The sequence below is a fragment of the Dromiciops gliroides genome, chromosome 3, assembly GCF_019393635.1.
Source record: "Dromiciops gliroides isolate mDroGli1 chromosome 3, mDroGli1.pri, whole genome shotgun sequence".
In the NCBI taxonomy this organism is placed as follows: Eukaryota; Metazoa; Chordata; class Mammalia; order Microbiotheria; family Microbiotheriidae; genus Dromiciops; species Dromiciops gliroides.
The window spans coordinates 488,184,805-488,202,797 of record NC_057863.1 but is presented as its reverse complement, the minus strand read 5'-3'; the positions used below and the strand labels follow the sequence as shown (position 1 = coordinate 488,202,797).

The window sequence follows — 17,993 nt, the reverse complement described above, 5'->3', positions numbered from 1 at the left end:
AGTTAGTGACATCAATATTTCTAAACAAGAAGGACTAAAAACAACATGTATCTATTCTGCTATAGAAGAGCCAAAATGGGTAAATGCTTTTTTTCTCCCATGTTTTGAAAGCTGTGCAAGTTGAGCAAAGGGTAGGGATTTGGGTGAATGGGAAAGGGAAAGGAGAAGGAGTAGGGGTCGTAAATGCCAGAGGACTGCAATGTATTAGTGACTTTGATCTGTATTGGTCTCTGGACAACCTCATTCACTAAAGTGAAACATTCCAACTTGGAAGACCTAGGTTGGAATCTTGGCTCTCTTTTTCTTACTCCCTGTGTGACCTTGGGAAAGTCACTTTTGCTTTCTCAGTTTTCTCATCTATTAACATGAAATGTTTGGACTAGATGACTAGGTGGCTAAGTAGATAGAAGACTGGGCCTGGAGTCATCAAGAATTGAGCTCAAATTTGGTCTTGAACGCAAGTCATTTCACCTCTACTGCCCTAGTTTCCTCAATTGTCAAATGGGGATCATGATAGCACCTACCTTGCAGGGTTGTTGTTAGGATCAAATGAGATAATATTTGTAAAGCATTTAGCACAGTGAATGGCATGTAATAGGCACTTAATAAATCCTCCCTCCCTCCCTCCCTCCCTCCCTCCCTCCCTCCCTCCCTCCCTCCCTCCCTCCCTCCCTCCCTCCCTCCCTTCCTTCCTTCCTTCCTTCCTTCCTTCCTTCCTTCCTTCCCTCCTTCCTTCCTTCCCTCCTTCCTTCCCTCCCTCCCTCCTTCCCTCCCTCCCTCCTTCCTTCCTTCCTTCCTTCCTTCCTTCCTTCCTTCCTTCCTTCCTTCCTTCCTTCCTTCCTTCCTTCCTTCCTTCCCTCTCTCCCTCCCTCTCTCCCTCCCTTACCTCTCTATCTTCCTTCCTCCTTCTTTCCCTCCCTCTCTCCCTTCCTTCCTTCTTTCCTCCCTCTCTTCCTCTGAGGTAGGCTCCATTGAGCTCTGGATCTGTCATCCTATGTTATCTGGGATCTTAGTGCAGCCAACATAGTCTTTTAAGTTCTTATGGGAGAACTGAAATTCTCATGATTATGACAAATGCTCACATTGGATAATCCATTTTATTTTTTGGGTTCCCTAGAAAGCTATTTTATGTGTGTGTAAACTGTGCTGTAATAGCCTACTAGGGGAAATAGAACAGTGTTTACTGAGCAGTGAAAATGCCACTTCAGTTTTTTTCACTTATTCAATCTTCCCTGCTTCATGTTTAGGAAGTCTTCATATTCTGACAGAAAATAAGGAAAATGAGAATCTTTACCAAAATAAGGACTACTAGAGCTCAAGTTATGACATTCCTCTAGCACCATTTCTGCTCCTTGTCTTTTGTTGTTGATTCCTTTCTTTGTCCAAAAAGATTTGCATTTTTGAGGGGGAGGGGAGATGGTAGGGGAAACAGGGTTTTTGGAACTTACCCTTGAGATTCCTATAGTATATTCTGTTATAGCATGTAGTTCTATTTGAGGAGGGTCCAAATAACTCCAGTATAATTTTTTTTAACCTTTCTGTATAAGCTGGTAGATCCTTTCTCTGGGAGAGAAGTTTAAGAACAGTCACAATGCTTTCTGAAAAGTAACAACCACCACCAAACACAAATCCCAGGGATCATTAAAGTATGGTTGTCTCCAACCCCTCTGCTAGAGAGATTTTATTGTCATAATCATATAATAACTATAGATATAAATAGAAACAAATAAATGTAAGTTTATATTTGAATTAGGTGTATTTTCAATTTAGAAAAACCAACTTGTAGTGTGTATTTATATATGTATATGTGCATATATGTTATATTTGTAAACATACACACACACACACACACACACACACACACACACACACACACCAGAATAGATCCAGTATTCTTAATCTGGGGTCCATGTCTATGGATAGATTTCAGGGATCCCACAGCTGTGGATGGGGAAAATTACACCTTTATTTTCACTAACCTCTAACTCAAATTTAGCATTTCCTTCAATAATGAATTTATTTCCCCTTCCCTTCCCCCTCCCTGGCAACAAACCATGATTCTGAGAAAGGGGACCATTGATTTTACCAGACTTCCATAGGAGTCCATGAAACAAAGCAGGTTAAGAACCTTTGGCTTAAATGACCTATGAGGTATCTTTTAGCTTTAGGAATCTGTAATATGGTGATATATGCATATATACATTCTCCCTTTATAATCAAAAGACTATTGTTCAGGAAATATATAACATATAGAGAAAATAGTGAATAATGAGTAGATCCAAGAGATAAGCAAATATGACATTTTAGGAATAGTTCTATTTTTAATAGGATGGATTCCGCAGTGCTTGTCAGGTGATTTGATTTCCCACAGAGAAAAGGAAAACTTCATTTGGATTAGTTTCATGTCCCCTGTGGAACTGCAGACTCAGTGTATAATACCATTCAGTGTCTGTTTTTGTAATTAAAGAGCACAACATAGCTTTTAGTTTAAGTTTTAAAAATTTATTTAATTATGGCAAACCCAAACTAGTGATTTTTAGTCATGAATAATGTTTAGTGTGAGGAAAATATTCATTACACAGATGGAGGTATAGCCTAAAGATAGCTACTAATATGTTTAACACACTATTTTTGTTCTGTCAGTTTTAATACAAATGAAAGAGAAAACACATTCAGCCTACTTTTTTGCCACCCCAGGAGGAGAGTGGGCTGTTGTATATCCACAGAGGGATGCCCTCTCTGGGTTCAGCTGGGTATGTTGGTGAGGAAATTATCTGCCCCTTGTGCAGAGGCAGATGACGTGGAAACTATTCCCAAGTGTACACCCAGCTGTACAGTTTCCATAGTGGGATTAAGTAGAATGGGACCCTCAGTGTATGACCTATGTACTCTGCTGAAGGTTGGGGAGAAGAGTAAACAAAAATTTCCAAATACATTAAATGGGAAAGTAAAATTTTAACCATTATTTATGAATAGACATTTGTATAATTGGATTGGCATTTGTATAATGTGTGTGGGGGGGTGTTTTTCTCTATTGACTGCCATGATATATATGTAAGCCTACTCTACATGAGAAGGAAGGAAATTTAGATCTTTATTCAAATAATTCATACCTTAAACCTGCAATTGAGTAAAATTAATTTGTCATTGTCTGTTATCTAGTTGACTATCTTTATTGATCTATTGTATTCCCTGGTTCCATATTTTGATTTCAGTTTCCTTGTGTAGTAATAACCTAACCTCTGGATTACCCAGTCTTTTCTTCTTATCTGGTATATGATTGCTCCTTTCTTCATGCTTTTCCCATGTCTTGACAAAATTTCTTGTGTTCATTGAGATAAAACACTTCTAACCTACTGAGTTCTTGATTATTTGAAGGGTAGCTGTTGAGGTTGTTAGCTCCTCATGGTGCATTGGGTTTCTTTTGCTTACTCAAAGAGCTGAAGCAGATAAAGTGTACTTGTATGGACATATAACAGGACTGAACTCTACCACTAGGAATCTTGAGTTCAACTAAAGATAGAGATTTAATTGAAACAAGCCACACCAAGAATGGACGGGGACTGGGTGGGTCAACACTTAAAGACACTAGTTTTGCTTTGTTCTTTGAAATAAATCTACAAATTAGAAATTACATAGCTAAAATGGCTAAAACTTTCCTACTTTATTATACTGTAAAAAAGGAAGAAATCAATATGGGTAATGATACATAGATCTTTGGGTGGAGACATTGGTCAAAAAGAGAAGTAGCTTAATCATCAACATAGACATAAGCTAAGAAGCCTTTACAGGCCTTGGAAATTGATGAAAGAAGTAATTCCTGTAAGTTGCACTCTGAGGGTATTTCTTTGGATTGCATTGAGAAGCATGTAGGGGGTAATCCCTTTACAATTTTTTTCTTGGGTTCCTGGAATTTAAACCATGATTTTGAGCATGATGTAATGGAAAGAGCACTGAGTTTGAGGTCAGAGGAAAAAGCATACTATATGCTAAATAATGTGCTAAACTTTGGGGTTACAAATAGAAAAGGAAGATAGTCCCTGCTCTTAAGGAGCTCACATTTTAATCGGGAAAGACCACACATACATGAAGTTTCAGTTGCAAATAAGATGGAAAGACACAGTGACCCTTAGGGTACAGTGGCAAAATAGATGGTAATGTACTTTTTTAGTGTCATTTCTACTGTTTCTGACATTGAACTGTTTGATACGCCAAGGAAGTAGTAGTGAGAACATTCTTTTCTTGGTCTTCAGTAGCTACTGAGAAGGTGGAGGCTGTAGTATCGTCAGAGGAAGTTGCTTTGTCAGATCACAAGGCTTGTTTGTTCCCCTTGATGATAGCCTTAGGAATTGGGCTGGAAGCAGGGTCAGTGGTTTGGTATATGTGGGGAACTATTCCTAGGGTTTTTGGAATGACCTCCCCATGGGTGACAGTTGGTGGTTTGTGTTAGTGGTGTTGGAGATGTTGAGGGGTTCTTTCTCCACTAGGGTTGCTTCTCTAAATGATAGCCTAAGGGGGCTTGGCTAGAAGTAGAGTTGATGGTCTGGGGGATATTGTTATTCTAGGGCTCTTGGGTGTAGGACTCTCAGGTCTAAGGGGAAGTGTTAGCTGAGGTCATATTGGTGGTTTTATTCTCTTCTCTCATTCACCCCTCCCTCAGCAAGCTCAGCTGCTTCAGTTAAGATGGGTAACCTGTTTTATTGCTGACAATCTCCCATTGAGTGCATGTAAATGGATGACCAGAATTTAGTACTGCATATCTGTTAACTAAGTCCTATGACAGAAAGGTAGAAATGGAAGAACTCAGCATCCAATAATTTTTTGTTGCCTGTTTGATTATGCCTACATATACTGTTTATTTTATTTTTTCTTTATTTGTGAAGCTACAAAGACATAGTGCAGGTCCCTTTTAGTGCATTTTGGTACGTTTTCCTTAACAAATCCAACATAGTTCTACTTATTCAATATGTCTACATATTAATAATAGTGAAGGAAAAAATATCATCATGGCCCTGTATTTTCTAGTGGTCTGCAAAAAAAAAAAAGTATGCAGTGATGCCTTGGGTGTCCTCAGATAGAGGCAGGTAGGTGGCCTAGTGGACAGAGTTCTAGACAGAGTCAGGAACATTTGAGTTGATATCCTGTCATGTACTGCTTGTATGACCCTAGGCGAGTCACTTAACCTCTTTGTGCCTCAGTTTCCTCATCTATAAAATGAGGCAGATAGACTTAGGGGTCCTAAGGATCCCTCCAGCTCCAAATCTATGACCCTATAATACCCTATTTAAGCCTGCTATTGTTGCGGTTCATGCAATATTGTTGGCTGCATGAGCTGTGGGAGAGGGGGTGGACCATTTGTTGGGGATTCTGCAGTAAATGTGTGGCCCTATGGAATGTTGTGGCCATATGACCTTCAGAGAGTCTGTACCTTCACTCTCTTCCTCTTTTGGCCACGCCTCCCATACATATTGGGAGGGTATACTTTTGTCAGCTTCTGGTCATCCTTAAGGAAGGAGGAGGTGAAATTCCCCCCCCCCTTCCCCTAACACCTCAGGAGAATGAATGGAATTACCTGTGTAGGAGGATCTAAAACACTTGGCACCAAGGTTGGTGTTGCTTCTCTACATGAAGATTGCTGCCCATCAGGGTTATTGCTATACAAGAAGCACTTTACAGAAAACATTTAAAAAATAAAACATTTACCTGAACTTTTGACTTTCGCTGGGTAATTTTCACTGCCCCAGCCTGTATAGTCACCCTTCCAATTGTCTGTAGTAAAAAGGAGAAGGCTTTGCTAATTACTCTACATTGTCTCTCATTATGCTCTGTGCTTCATGACTCACTCAAGTGATTGGCATGTGGGTTAAATTGATTTGGAAGCTGAAAAATTACTGTTCTTGGAAGACTGTCCACAGTTTAAACAGAAAACAAAACAAAACAAAATTCTAAGGCTCTTTAAATTTTTTTTGTAAGTAAGCCATTAAAATGGGAAATGAGAATGGGTCTGAATTTTTATGGTTGAGAAATTTGCAAAAACAGTTTGTTTTTTTTAAAAAGCATCTGTTTATCAAGATCATCGCACGCTGTAGGATCGTTTTAAATGTCACTGAAAGTAGATTATTTTTAGTAAGATATTTTATTTCTGTTTTGTCTCCACAGGAAAAATTAACCCAAGAGTGTGTATTCAGAGAGCAGTTTGAAGAAAATTGGTATAATACGTACTCATCGAATCTATACAAACACGCGGACACTGGAAGACGATATTACGTTGCATTAAATAAAGATGGGACTCCAAGAGAAGGGACTAGGACTAAAAGGCATCAAAAATTTACACATTTTTTACCCAGACCAGTGGACCCTGAGAAAGTACCTGAACTATATAAGGATATTTTAAGCCAAAGTTGACAAAGACAATTCCTTCACTTGAGCCCTTAAAGAGTAACCACTATAAAGGTTTCATGCGGTGGGTTCTTATTGATTAGCTGTGTCATCATAGCAGCTCCACTGTTGCCAAACTTTGTCGCATGCATAATGTATGATGGAGGCTTGGATGGAACATGCTGATTTTGTTCTGCACTTAAAGGTTGGTCCTCCCGGAGGAGAGCCTATGCCCACTTGCTTGATTTATTATGAGAGAGAGAGAGAGAGAGAGAGAGAGAGAGAGAGAGAGAGAGAATATGAATGTGTGTGTGTGTGTGTGTGTGTGTGTGTGTGTGTGTGTGAGAGAGAGAGAGAGAGAGAGAGAGAGAGAGAGAGAGAGAGAGAGAGAGAGTGAATGAGTGCATGAGTGAATGGGTGTGAGAAGGGGAGATGGAAGATAGAAATGAAAGCAAAGAGAAAAAGGCCTGATGCATGCTGGGAAATAGACACGCTTTTAAATTTTTGATCAGTTGTATTTCATCATATATCAGCATAGCTGCCATACTTCGACTCATCAGGATTTCTGGCTGGTGGCCTGCTCAAGGGTACGCTGCATTGACAAAGGCATGGAGGGTGCAGTCTTACTTTAAAAAAAAAAAAAGACTTTTCAGTTTAATTGCTTGCTGGTATCATCCCAGTGAGCTTAAAGCAAAGACCTCTTAGTAAAAAAAAAATAAAAAGTTAAATTTATTTATAGAAATTCCAAAGGCAACATTTTATTTATTTTATATATTTATTTATTATATAGAGTTTATTTTTAATGAAATATGTACAGGCCAGATAGGCATTTTGGAAGCTTTAGGCTATGTAAGCATTAAATGGCAAAGTCCGATACGAACCTGTGGTAAATTCATGCAGTAACTATAAAAGTGCATGGATAAAAGAAATTCTAGTGACCCTAATGTACTGAAAGGCGACAATCTCTTTTGTGCCCGTATTATTGTACAAGTATGCACACCACTCATGACCCTGAGTATTCACTCTTCAAACTGCTTGTTTCATAGCTTATCCCCAGAGGATTAAAGATCAAACTGGGTCTCAAACTCTTATTCTGTGTCTGTAATATTTCCTCTCTGATTAAGTGGCTTATTCCATCATTGTAACTTCACAGTTGTGGAAAAATATAAGGGTTGGTATATATTCTACTTGTTTAAACCTATTGCAAATTATACCAAAGCTAAACAATAAATATGCTTTTTATTTTTAGCAGATTTCCAGAACAGCAGGACTGACATTACCATTGTACTAATTTAAGGTTCTCAAAAAAAAGGAAAAAAAGAAAGAAAAGAGCTTACATAGCACAGAATTATTTTCAAGAGGCAAGAATCAGATTAATAGGATCACTCTTGTAAACACTTTTTATTTGTTCACTTGGCTATCTACTATGAAACGATAAAAGTTCCTTAGGGGTCATTGTAACATCTTCTATGGAAAACTGCTTTCAGTGTCACCTGTCATCATACATGATACTAGCACCCTTCTTAAAGTAAAACTTGCAAAATGAAACTAATAAATCTTTATCGATAATGACAATGAGGGGGAAAGCATTATACTTGTTGGCTGTGTTTTGTTTTTCAAAATGGTCTTCACAAGCGCTCAAGTTTTTTTTTTTTTTAAGGGGGAGGTTACAATATATAATAACTTTTACAAAACTTTTTATAATGTTTTATGCTGTCAAGCATAGGAATACATATTTCTTTAGTAGCAATAGTTTTGGAACTTGCCCTTGGGCAAGGGAGAATATTTCTTACTATATACTAAGGAAAATAGAGCCAAATTCTTAAAGCAATATTTAAGAACAAAAAGGAATTTATAACAAATTCCCATACCACAGTTAGCCCTTTCTAGCCAGTTATGATGGGAAATTGAGAGTGACGGTTTAAAAATGTTTGGAGATTCATATTCCTGAACTACTTTTAATTTAATATTCCCACTTTGTTTTGCTCTAATGCACATTATGTAGGACAAAGGTATGACACTGGCAAATTTAAAGCAGGTATAAAATATCAGTACATGTCTCAGTGTCCTGAGCTTGTGTTCTGAGGTCCTTAAGTTGGAGTAGGTAGCAACACCCTCCTCATGAGTTGCATTACTAAAAATTAAATCTAGTAATATGGTATTAAATAGGAAAATTTTTTGGGGGGAGGGAGTGGGCAGAAGTGATAATAATGAATTGATTTAAGGTGGAGGTTAGAATTGCCTATTCCCTTGTCTTAGCATTAGTTCTATGTCTAAATAGTAACTTGCATTTAAGTCCAAGAAGTAAGAGTCTTATTTATTTTTAAACCCTTCACTGCTATTGGAAATATGCACATATTCAGGCTTTAGTTTTCCAGAAAATATTTGATTCTTTTGATGGAAAAGTATTATCTGCTCATGAGAAAACCAAATTTCTGAGATGGAGAAGATATGACATTCAGCACTGAAGAGGTTCATTTCAGTCAATTGCTAAAAGCCTCATTAAAGTAGCATTAGAAGTCAGGTACCCAGCGTCAAAGAGAACAAAAGCCAACCACAAAGAGTTTAATGGAAAAGGTGAAGATGTCCATGAGTTAGTTCATGCAAGAATGCTACTTTGATGTGTACTTTGGGAGTTCATTTTGTTCTGGTCTCTTTTTAGAGGAAGAAAAACAAGTAAAATGTTATGTGCTTTTGGCAAGTGATACAATAAATTGTAATGGATTATTCAAATCTCCATAATGGTGTGTAAATAAATAAGTGCTGACTTATGTGATTTATGTAAATAGGCGTTATTGGGGGGGTTTGCTGGCTCAGGGTTTTGGCATGGGCATTGTATTGCTGGGCTATGATGTGTTTCATCTCTAGCTTGTTGATTCATACCCATCTCAAGTCACTAATGACCAAAGGTCTAATTGATGGCAGCGCTTAGCCTTTGTGGAATGAGCTGTTTCCTTTTTCATAGACAGATGCTCATGCCACCAAACATATTGTGTTGGTGCTGATTTGCACCAACTGAATGGGCATGGATTGACCCACCTATCCTTTCATCTCTCATGTGACCCTTCCTAAGTGGTGTTGGAGGACATGAGCAGGTCAGTGTTAGGTGGGCAATCACCCTACCTGAGCCTGTTCTATAGAGAAATAGACAGCTTTGTCACTCTGATACCCCTTCTCATGAACACTAAACATTGACTTCATGTTATCTATCTGCTAATCTGTAATTGTATGTAAATACATACACAATTATGTAATTTGTGTAAATATATAATTACAGACTTTTGAAAAATGGTATTTTTTACTTGATGTCCATTTTAGAGCTGCTTCAGATGACTGTGCCTACATGAACCATTGGAATTTGAAAAAAAAAAGTTCTTGCTCTTACAGCTGTTGTGTGTGTGTTGAGGGTATGGAGGAGGGGCTGGGAAGCAAGCACGTTAAGATATTTTTTTCTTTTCTGCAATTTTGAGAAGACAACCTTCTAAGATGGTACTTGGAGCCAAAATAATTTTATGTGCATATGTGGGCGTGTGTGTGTGTGTGTGTGTGTGTGTGTGTGTGTGTGTGTGTGTGTGTGAAGGGTGAATGGAAAAAGGAGAAGTTATATTTAGTTTTCTGTATCTTTTGACTTTGGTTATATATGATATTTAGATCAGTTACACCTAGTAATTTGCAAAATAGTCTAATAAGGAAATCTCAATGAGGGAGGTGTTCTAGGTGACAAGAAAAGATACAAAAATACGAAGTAACTCATGGATTTATGCCCTTTTGTTTTTTTACATGTTATATATACACGTGTGTATATATCTATATAATGTAAATATATACCATGTCTATACAAAAATATTCTCCTTTTTAAGGTCATATTTTACTGCTAAATTGGTATTGATGAGGAATTATGGGGACAAATGTTTACTGGTTGTTGCTCTGAACAGATATCAAATGAGGTACCCAGCAGCTATAGTAGGAGCATCATTTCCCACCCCCCTCCCCATCCTCCAAGCATCTGAAGTCTTGTTAAGAGAAGTTGAAAAAATGTAAACATTGGTTAAGGAAGTTTCCTTTTCTTTCAGCAAGTTAAGTCATTCCTGCCTCTTCAAGTGTTCTTACTAAGTTTTCAATCTGATATCTGGGGCAGGGTGGTGGTGATTATATATCAGGAAAATAAAAGTCTGTATTTTCTCATTTTTTGTTTGACTATCCTAGTATATTAATATGTGTTTTGCTTCTGTCTCCAAAGAGGCAGAAAGAGAGCATGCAGTTACCAGGTAGTGAGTGCTTGATCTTTGGCCTGGGTTGGATATTGGGTTGAAAGACACACGGGAAGAAAGAATAAAATACTGGAAGCAAAAGTTTCATTGCTTTTTCAGTAGACAGTGGAAGCTCTCCAGCTTGAGATTCATACTTAGACATTTCCCTCCTTCCTCAGAGAAGTTTTGTTCACCAGGTTTCCATGACTTGTCCAAGTGAATTAAAAACTAATAAAAATGTTTGTTAAGGGGGAGTTTAAGTTCAAATTCTCCATATTTTGAATACTGTAGTTAGCAACTCAGAGAAAGAGCCTTCCATTTTGCTTTTCATTTCATCACTTGAAAGTAGCTTCTCATTTATTGGCATCTTTTTAATCCCATCCCATTCTTTTTTTTTTGTTTTGTTTCAAAAGCTGCCACTCTTGGGAGTGAGAATATTAAAAATATTCCTCTTTCTTTTCTTTTGTAGGAATGTACAATTCCTTAGCAATTCTTGGCATTTGTATTTGTCTGGGCTCTGTCTCATACTGCTCCCAATCAGAAGTTCCCTTAAATACTACAGAGTCTGACCTCTGGCACTGGTAGTTCTTGCCATCATTTCCACTGCCAATCAGTGAACTTGTTGCCAGGAAAATGTGATGCCTGGTATCAAGGAGTTAACAGTTGTGCAATGGGAATATCCAAAGTGTGGACAACAGGTTCTGCCCATGCCACTTGGGAAGAATGTGGAAAACATTGTTGACAGTATATAAGGTCAGGTTCGGGAATCGGGAAATGGATTTTTCTAAAATACTCAAAGGATGCTTTTTCCTGTTTCCTGACCATATTGTGGGATATTGCAAAACACCCTAAGTTCAACCTGGTTACTGTTTGGTGCTTCTACTGTGTACATGTGCCTTGGGCTTGTAAATTATAGCTTTGTGAGCATTCTCCCCAACTATCTCTTAACCAGCAGGAGGGCCTTTTCAGTCATTGGACCTATGCAGATGCTCAAGTTTAGAGCTGTGCCAGTTTGGGGAGAGGCAATACTCAGAGCTCCTTATTATCCTTTGGTCGAAAAACCAATATGTAATCTCTATGCCTCTAAACATATTAACAAGGTGTTTCATACTCAATACCCAAATAGCTCTGGGAACTCATCAATGCAGCTAGCTGGTACAGTGAATAGCGCACCAGGTCTGGAGTCAGAAAGACCTGAGTTCAAATCAGATCTCATACACTTAGTAGCTATGTGATCCTGAGCAAGTCTCTTCACTTCTGTTTGCCTCAGTTTCCTAAGCTGTGAATGGGAACAATTATTGGTTTCCTTCATCCCAGGGGCATTGTGATGATCAAATGAGATAATAATTGTAAAGTCCTTAGCACAGTGCTCGACACATAGTAAGCATTATATAAGTATTAGTTCTTACTGTTATTACCCACAGATCTTGTACAACTCTCATCTAGGTCACCTCATAAGTTTACCACTGAGGGCCCATTCAATATACTGTTGGGTATTCCTTGTTTTTTTTTAAAATTAAATTTTTTTTGACATCACAAGGATACTAAGGAAGACTAAAGGCTGCTATGTTATGACTTATTTTAGGCACAATATTAGCCCATCTTTTTCACTCATTCATTTTTTAAATATTTCCAACCAACAGAGTGTTTTATAGTATGATAATTTGATATCTGTCAAATTAAGGGGTGTTAAGGGTTTGGAGAAGTGTTTTTGTTAAAGTTCTGTTACCATCTGCTAAGGTTATTATATAACATTGGGGAAGTTATTCAGGTTTGCTGGACCTTAGTTTCCTCGTTTGTAAAATGAGGGGATTGGACGTATGAAGTCATAAAACTCCAAAATTCTAAACTCTTTAACTGAGGTTCTACTGCATATTTTAGTAACATTGTTTACATATGGTTGGATCTATACTGCTGTAATGGAAAGACTTTGTTGGCTTGACTTAAAACCAACTGTTTGAAGATTTGCAGGGAGCAATGCTGATGGCCTCCTTACCATTGGTACTGCTACGTGGATTTGTGGCTAAAACCTGGACTTTTTCAGTCAGATGAATTTTTTGCTATGTACAACCTCCTCACCCTTCCCCCACCCCCAGGGTCTTTTGTTTTGTTTGGTTCCTTTGTCATACTTTTCTTCTCACATATCCATGTAACATGTCAATCATGATGCACAAAATCATAGATTTAGAATGAAAGGGACCCTAGACATAATCTAGTTCAACAGTCTTATTTATAGATGAAGAAATAGAATCTCAGGGAGGCTGTGATTTGCCTAAGGTACTACTAGGAGGTAGGGGGAGATAGATGGCCCAGTGGAAAGAGCATTTGGTCTAGAGCCAGGAAGACCTGAGTTCAAATCCAGTTTCAGTGTGTGTGACCCTGGGAAAGTTGCTTAATCAACTCTGTTTGCCCCAGTTTCTTCAATTGTAAAATGAGGATAATAATAGTGTGTACCTCCATGGATTGTTATGAGGATCAAATGAGAAAAAATATTTGTAGGAGGCAGCTAGGTGGTGCAGTTGATAGAGCACCTACCCTGGAGTTGGGAGGACCTGAGTTCAAATCTGACCTCAGACACTTAACACTTACTAGCTGTGTGACCCTGGGCAAGTCACTTAACCCCAATTGCCTTGCCAGAAAAAAGAAGAAAAATATTTGTAAAATGTATAGCACAGTTCTTGGTATATAATTGGCACTTAACAAATGCTTGCCTGCCTTCCTTCCTTCCTTCCTTCCTTCCTTCCTTCCTTCCTTCCTTCCTTCCTTCCTTCCTTCCTTCCTTCCTTCCTTCCTTCCTTCCTTCCTTCCTTCCTTCCTTCCTTCCTTCCTTCCTTCCTTCCTTCCTTCCTTCCTTCCTTCCTTCCTTCCTTCCTTCCTTCCTCTCTAGTACCATCTGCAATATTCTTTTCACTATCTTTCACAACAAAGGACATTTATATATGGGATACTCCTCCAAGTGCTTACAACTGCACTAAGATTTTTTTGGGGGGGACACCTTATATAATGTATTAAAGTTTACAAAGTACTTAAAGATGTTATTCATTTAAGACTTAATGAAACCTGTGAGGTGGATACTATAGCAAGTACTCTCATTTATCTGATGAAGAAATGGAGGCTTGGAGCAGTTATTTTATTTTTAATTTTAAAAAATTTATTTATTTGTTTATATATTTGCGGGGCAGTGAGGGTTAAGTTACTTGCCCAGGATCACACAGCTAGTGTCAAGTGTCTGAGGCTGGACTTGAACTCAGGTCCTCCTGAATTCAAGGCCAGTGCTTTATCCACTGTGCCACCTAGTTGGTCTCCCCCCACCTTAGTTTATTTTAAATGAATTGTTAGAGGTCAGATTTGAACCAAGGTCTTCCTAATCCCAAATCCATCATTCTCTCCTCTATGCTACACCACTTCCTATAAAGAAATTGTAGAGATAATGACTTTTTTTTTTCATTTCAAAGAAAAAAAAGATGAAATTCTACTTGTAATTTTTTTAACTTTTTTACTCTTAATCAGCAAAAATCCAGTTGTACATTACTGAGCTGAACACTAAGTAAACTGTTAAAGAAATAAACATCAGAGAGCTCCTATTTAGCTATTATAGGACTAGGATGTTCAGATTATATGGCACTGAGGACAGTGTTGGCAACTGTCCCTGAACCTCAGAGTATTCTTTCGTTTTTTGCATTTTGTTTGTATAGATGCAAAAGAGCCTAGTTAGTAGCAAGCTCCATTTAAAGTCACAAAGCATGAAGTAGGATAGTTTTTTCAAAGTTCACCCTAGATTCTTGTGAACCAGACTCTAGTGTTTTGACTCTCCCTTGGGAGTCAATAGCTCCTTTTAGAATAAGCAGAATAAGGCCTTTCCAATTTTAATTCTAAGGAAAAGACAGGGAATTCCAAAGTGGATCAACTCTGGACTTCCCTGGTTTTTAGGATATGCCTTTCTTTCTTTTTTTTTTTTAGCATCTAAATTATTTTATTTATTTTTTTTAATGTATGAGGTATTTTATTTTTTCCGCTACATGTAAAGATAGTTCTCAACCTTTGTTTATACATGCTCTACAATTTCAGATTTTTCCCCCTCCCTCCCCTCCCTCCCCCCTCCCCTAGACAGCAGGCAATCCGATATAGGTTATATCTATATATCTCTATACATATACATATATATATATATACACACACACACACATATATATATATATATATATATACACACAACAACATCAATCCCATCTCTGAGGATATGCCTTTCTTAAAAACAGTTTTCTGAATTGAATGGAAGTGATGGAAGCAGTGATTTAGTAAATGTTGCCCACTGGCCTGAAAGAGTTAATTCAGTTTTCAATAGTGCTTTTTCATTCCCAGCAAACATTTTCCACACAGTGAGAACTGGGCTCAATGAAAAATGGGCATATCACCATAACTATTTATTTCTAGAGGGGGAAAATGGTGTATTTTTGGTTAGAAGGATAAAACATCTCATTTTGTTTGTCTCCACCAGAAATACCAATCTGTAGTTAATCAGCTTTTGGCTTCAGTTTTACTTCCTTTTGGTTTCCTCTTTCAGTTCTAGGGAAGGGCATGACTTCCCCTTGCTCCACCCCTATTTAGGAAGAGACATGTTCCTGAACAAGTAGGGCTGACAAACAGTGATGGATGGCTCATGAAGGAATAGCTGATGGGACTTCAGACCTTGCCTTAAAGAGTTTGATGTTGCTCAATTTAGCTTAAGAAATCTTGCCTAATCCAATTAGAGGAGCATTCCAAATAGTGCATGTTGGCATGAAAACATTCTCCATCCTTTGGGACATACATCATGTTGGTCTCTCCACTGGTGGGGCAAAACAGAGGTGGAGAACATTTCTATCTCTTATCTTTCCATTTGTGGACATTTTCCAAAAGTGGGTCACGAATAGCTTTTTGGTGAGGGGAAACTATGTAAGAAACAATACCTTCTCTTGTGATGATTTGCCACAGAGAAATAACTTGGAATTTTGCAGTGATTCTAATGTCATAAAATGTTTTCCGTGTATGTACATATTCTTTGTGTCTATATGAATATACCTATATACACATGCATATACACAACACATGCATATACACAACATATACAACATACATACATGGATGCACACATAATACATATATTCCATGTGTATATCTGTATATAGGCACAGGGGACTCACACATATGTATGCCACAATAAAACATGTATATACTTAATAGATATATCCTGTGTGTATGTGCACATGCATACATGCATACACGCATACATATACATATATAATATATACACATGTGTGTATATATCCATATCATCTATCTATCGATCGAGAGGGAGGCAGGCACAAGGGACCCAAATGCACAGGAATATGTCTATATCAGAGGTGGAGATAAGCATTTATATAGCACCTACTGTGTGTGAGGCACTCGCCTTTTACAAATATTGTCTCATTAATTCTCATAACAATCCTGAGAGATAGGTGTTGTTATTATCTCCATTTTACAGTTGAGAAAACTGAATCAGGCAAAAGTTAAGTGACTTGACTGGGTTCACACTACCAAGTATCTGAGGTTAGATTTGAATTGAGTTTTCTTGACTCTCTGGGCCCAACACTCTATTCATTGTGCCACCAACTACCTCAAACTGGCACATCAGCATGTCTACATATATAGGTAGCACAAGGAATATATACACACATGTCTATATGTGTGCATATGTGTATATACACATTATAAATATATGTATATACACACATATATTTCCTCTTGCATATTCCCCATACAAGTAGCTTGTGCTATTACTATTTTTGAGCTTTGATTTGGTTTTTGAACTACCCATTTCTTTTAGTGGGTAGGTGGGGGCAGGGGTATTTAGGTTTAACAACTGGCACTCAGGAAAAAATGTATGCAGGACACGCTTTTCAGTTTACATTAGAAACATTTTCTCTGTCACTTTATTCAATGAAAACAATAAACAAAACAATAAACCAAGCCCTCCTTTGCATTATTTGTCAGACATTTGAAGTGTTAATGCTCACATCAGTAATTTAACAATTGGCTCTTGAGTTGGCTTAGACTGGCTTGTGCACAGAGGCTGGGGATGGGGAACCTCATTCTAGTAGAATTGGTTTTTACACTCTGCAAATTAGTGTATGAGGGTAGGACATTTCTTGCTGTCTTCAAGCATTTTCCCTTTCTTCCAGCATTTAGCACAGTGCCTGGCACAGAGTAAGCCCTTAAATAAATGTTAGTTATTCATTGATTAATTCTTCTTGCATTATATGTGCCCCCTTGTCTTCCCATCTGTCCTTCCTCATCTTTCCTAAGTTTGCCATTCATTTAAGACCCAATCCAAATCAATCATGATTCATGATTTCTTTTCAAGTGGCCAATCTGTGTTCTGTGAAAAGAGAATGTTAGTGACAACCAAGAGAAAATCAAGGAGAGGAAGAAGCATTGGTAGTATGGGCCTGACCCCCTTTTCACTTAAACAAAGCTTGAGTCACAATCCATTTGGGGAGTGTTTGCAAGTGTCATGGCCACCCATTGCCAAATTTGCACATTGAAATGTACCTTTCAAAGTCCTACTTGGAGAGCACAGACATTTACACACACAGACATGGGTGAAAAATGACTATTGATTTCTAGAAACACAACTGATTTTTCAAAACTGTATTATGCTAATGGCTTCCCTGTCTAGAGTTAATTTGAAGACCTTTACCATGTTGAGTGAGAGGCAGTGTGGGGGAGTGGAGAGCTGGACTTGAGGGCAGAAAGACCTACATTCAAGTCCCTCTTCTAACACACACTCATTTTGTTTTGTTTTGTTTTTTGGTGAGGCAGTTGGGGTTAAGTGACTTGCCCAGGGTCACACAGCTAGTAAGTGTTAAGTGTCGGAGGCCGAATTTGAACTCAGGTACTCCTGAATCCAGAGCCAGTGCCTTATCCACTGCGCCATCTAGCTGCCCCCTACATACTCGTTTTGTGGTCACAGACAAGTCTCTTCATTTCTCATTGCCCCAGAAAACTCCCTGTGACCTTAAGTTTGAGGCCATTTGCTTTAGCATAGGAAGTTTCTACATTGGTATTTCCTGAAACAGGTGAAATTACAAGTCTAGAACCAAACCAACCAACAAAAAATCCCATGTTAGAACCGGGTGTAATTGAATATATATGGGACCTGGACTCGTGAAACAGAAATATGTTTTGGTTGTTTCTGGACTGTCCTATGCTTCAGAGAGATCCTAATTCTCTAATCCTCAAGACTCTTCAAAAATATCATTAACTCTTCAAAATATCATTGTATCTGGTAGGGGAACACCCAGCATGTTTTTGGGCTGGATGCCCAAGCAATTAATTGATTAA

The 17,993-nt window shown here is 38.1% G+C and overlaps 1 protein-coding gene across 1 annotated transcript in view; it reads left to right on the top strand.

Moving 5' to 3' along the window:
* The window catches only part of FGF9 (fibroblast growth factor 9), a 43,005-nt gene extending 34,083 nt beyond the window's left edge, over positions 1-8,922 (top strand). The window contains exon 3 of the mRNA XM_043999158.1: positions 6,160-8,922. Within this exon, the coding sequence (XP_043855093.1) occupies positions 6,160-6,405 (246 nt within the window). The 3' untranslated portion in view covers positions 6,406-8,922. The remainder of the gene's footprint in view (positions 1-6,159) is intronic.
* Positions 8,923-17,993: the final 9,071 nt, after the last annotated feature.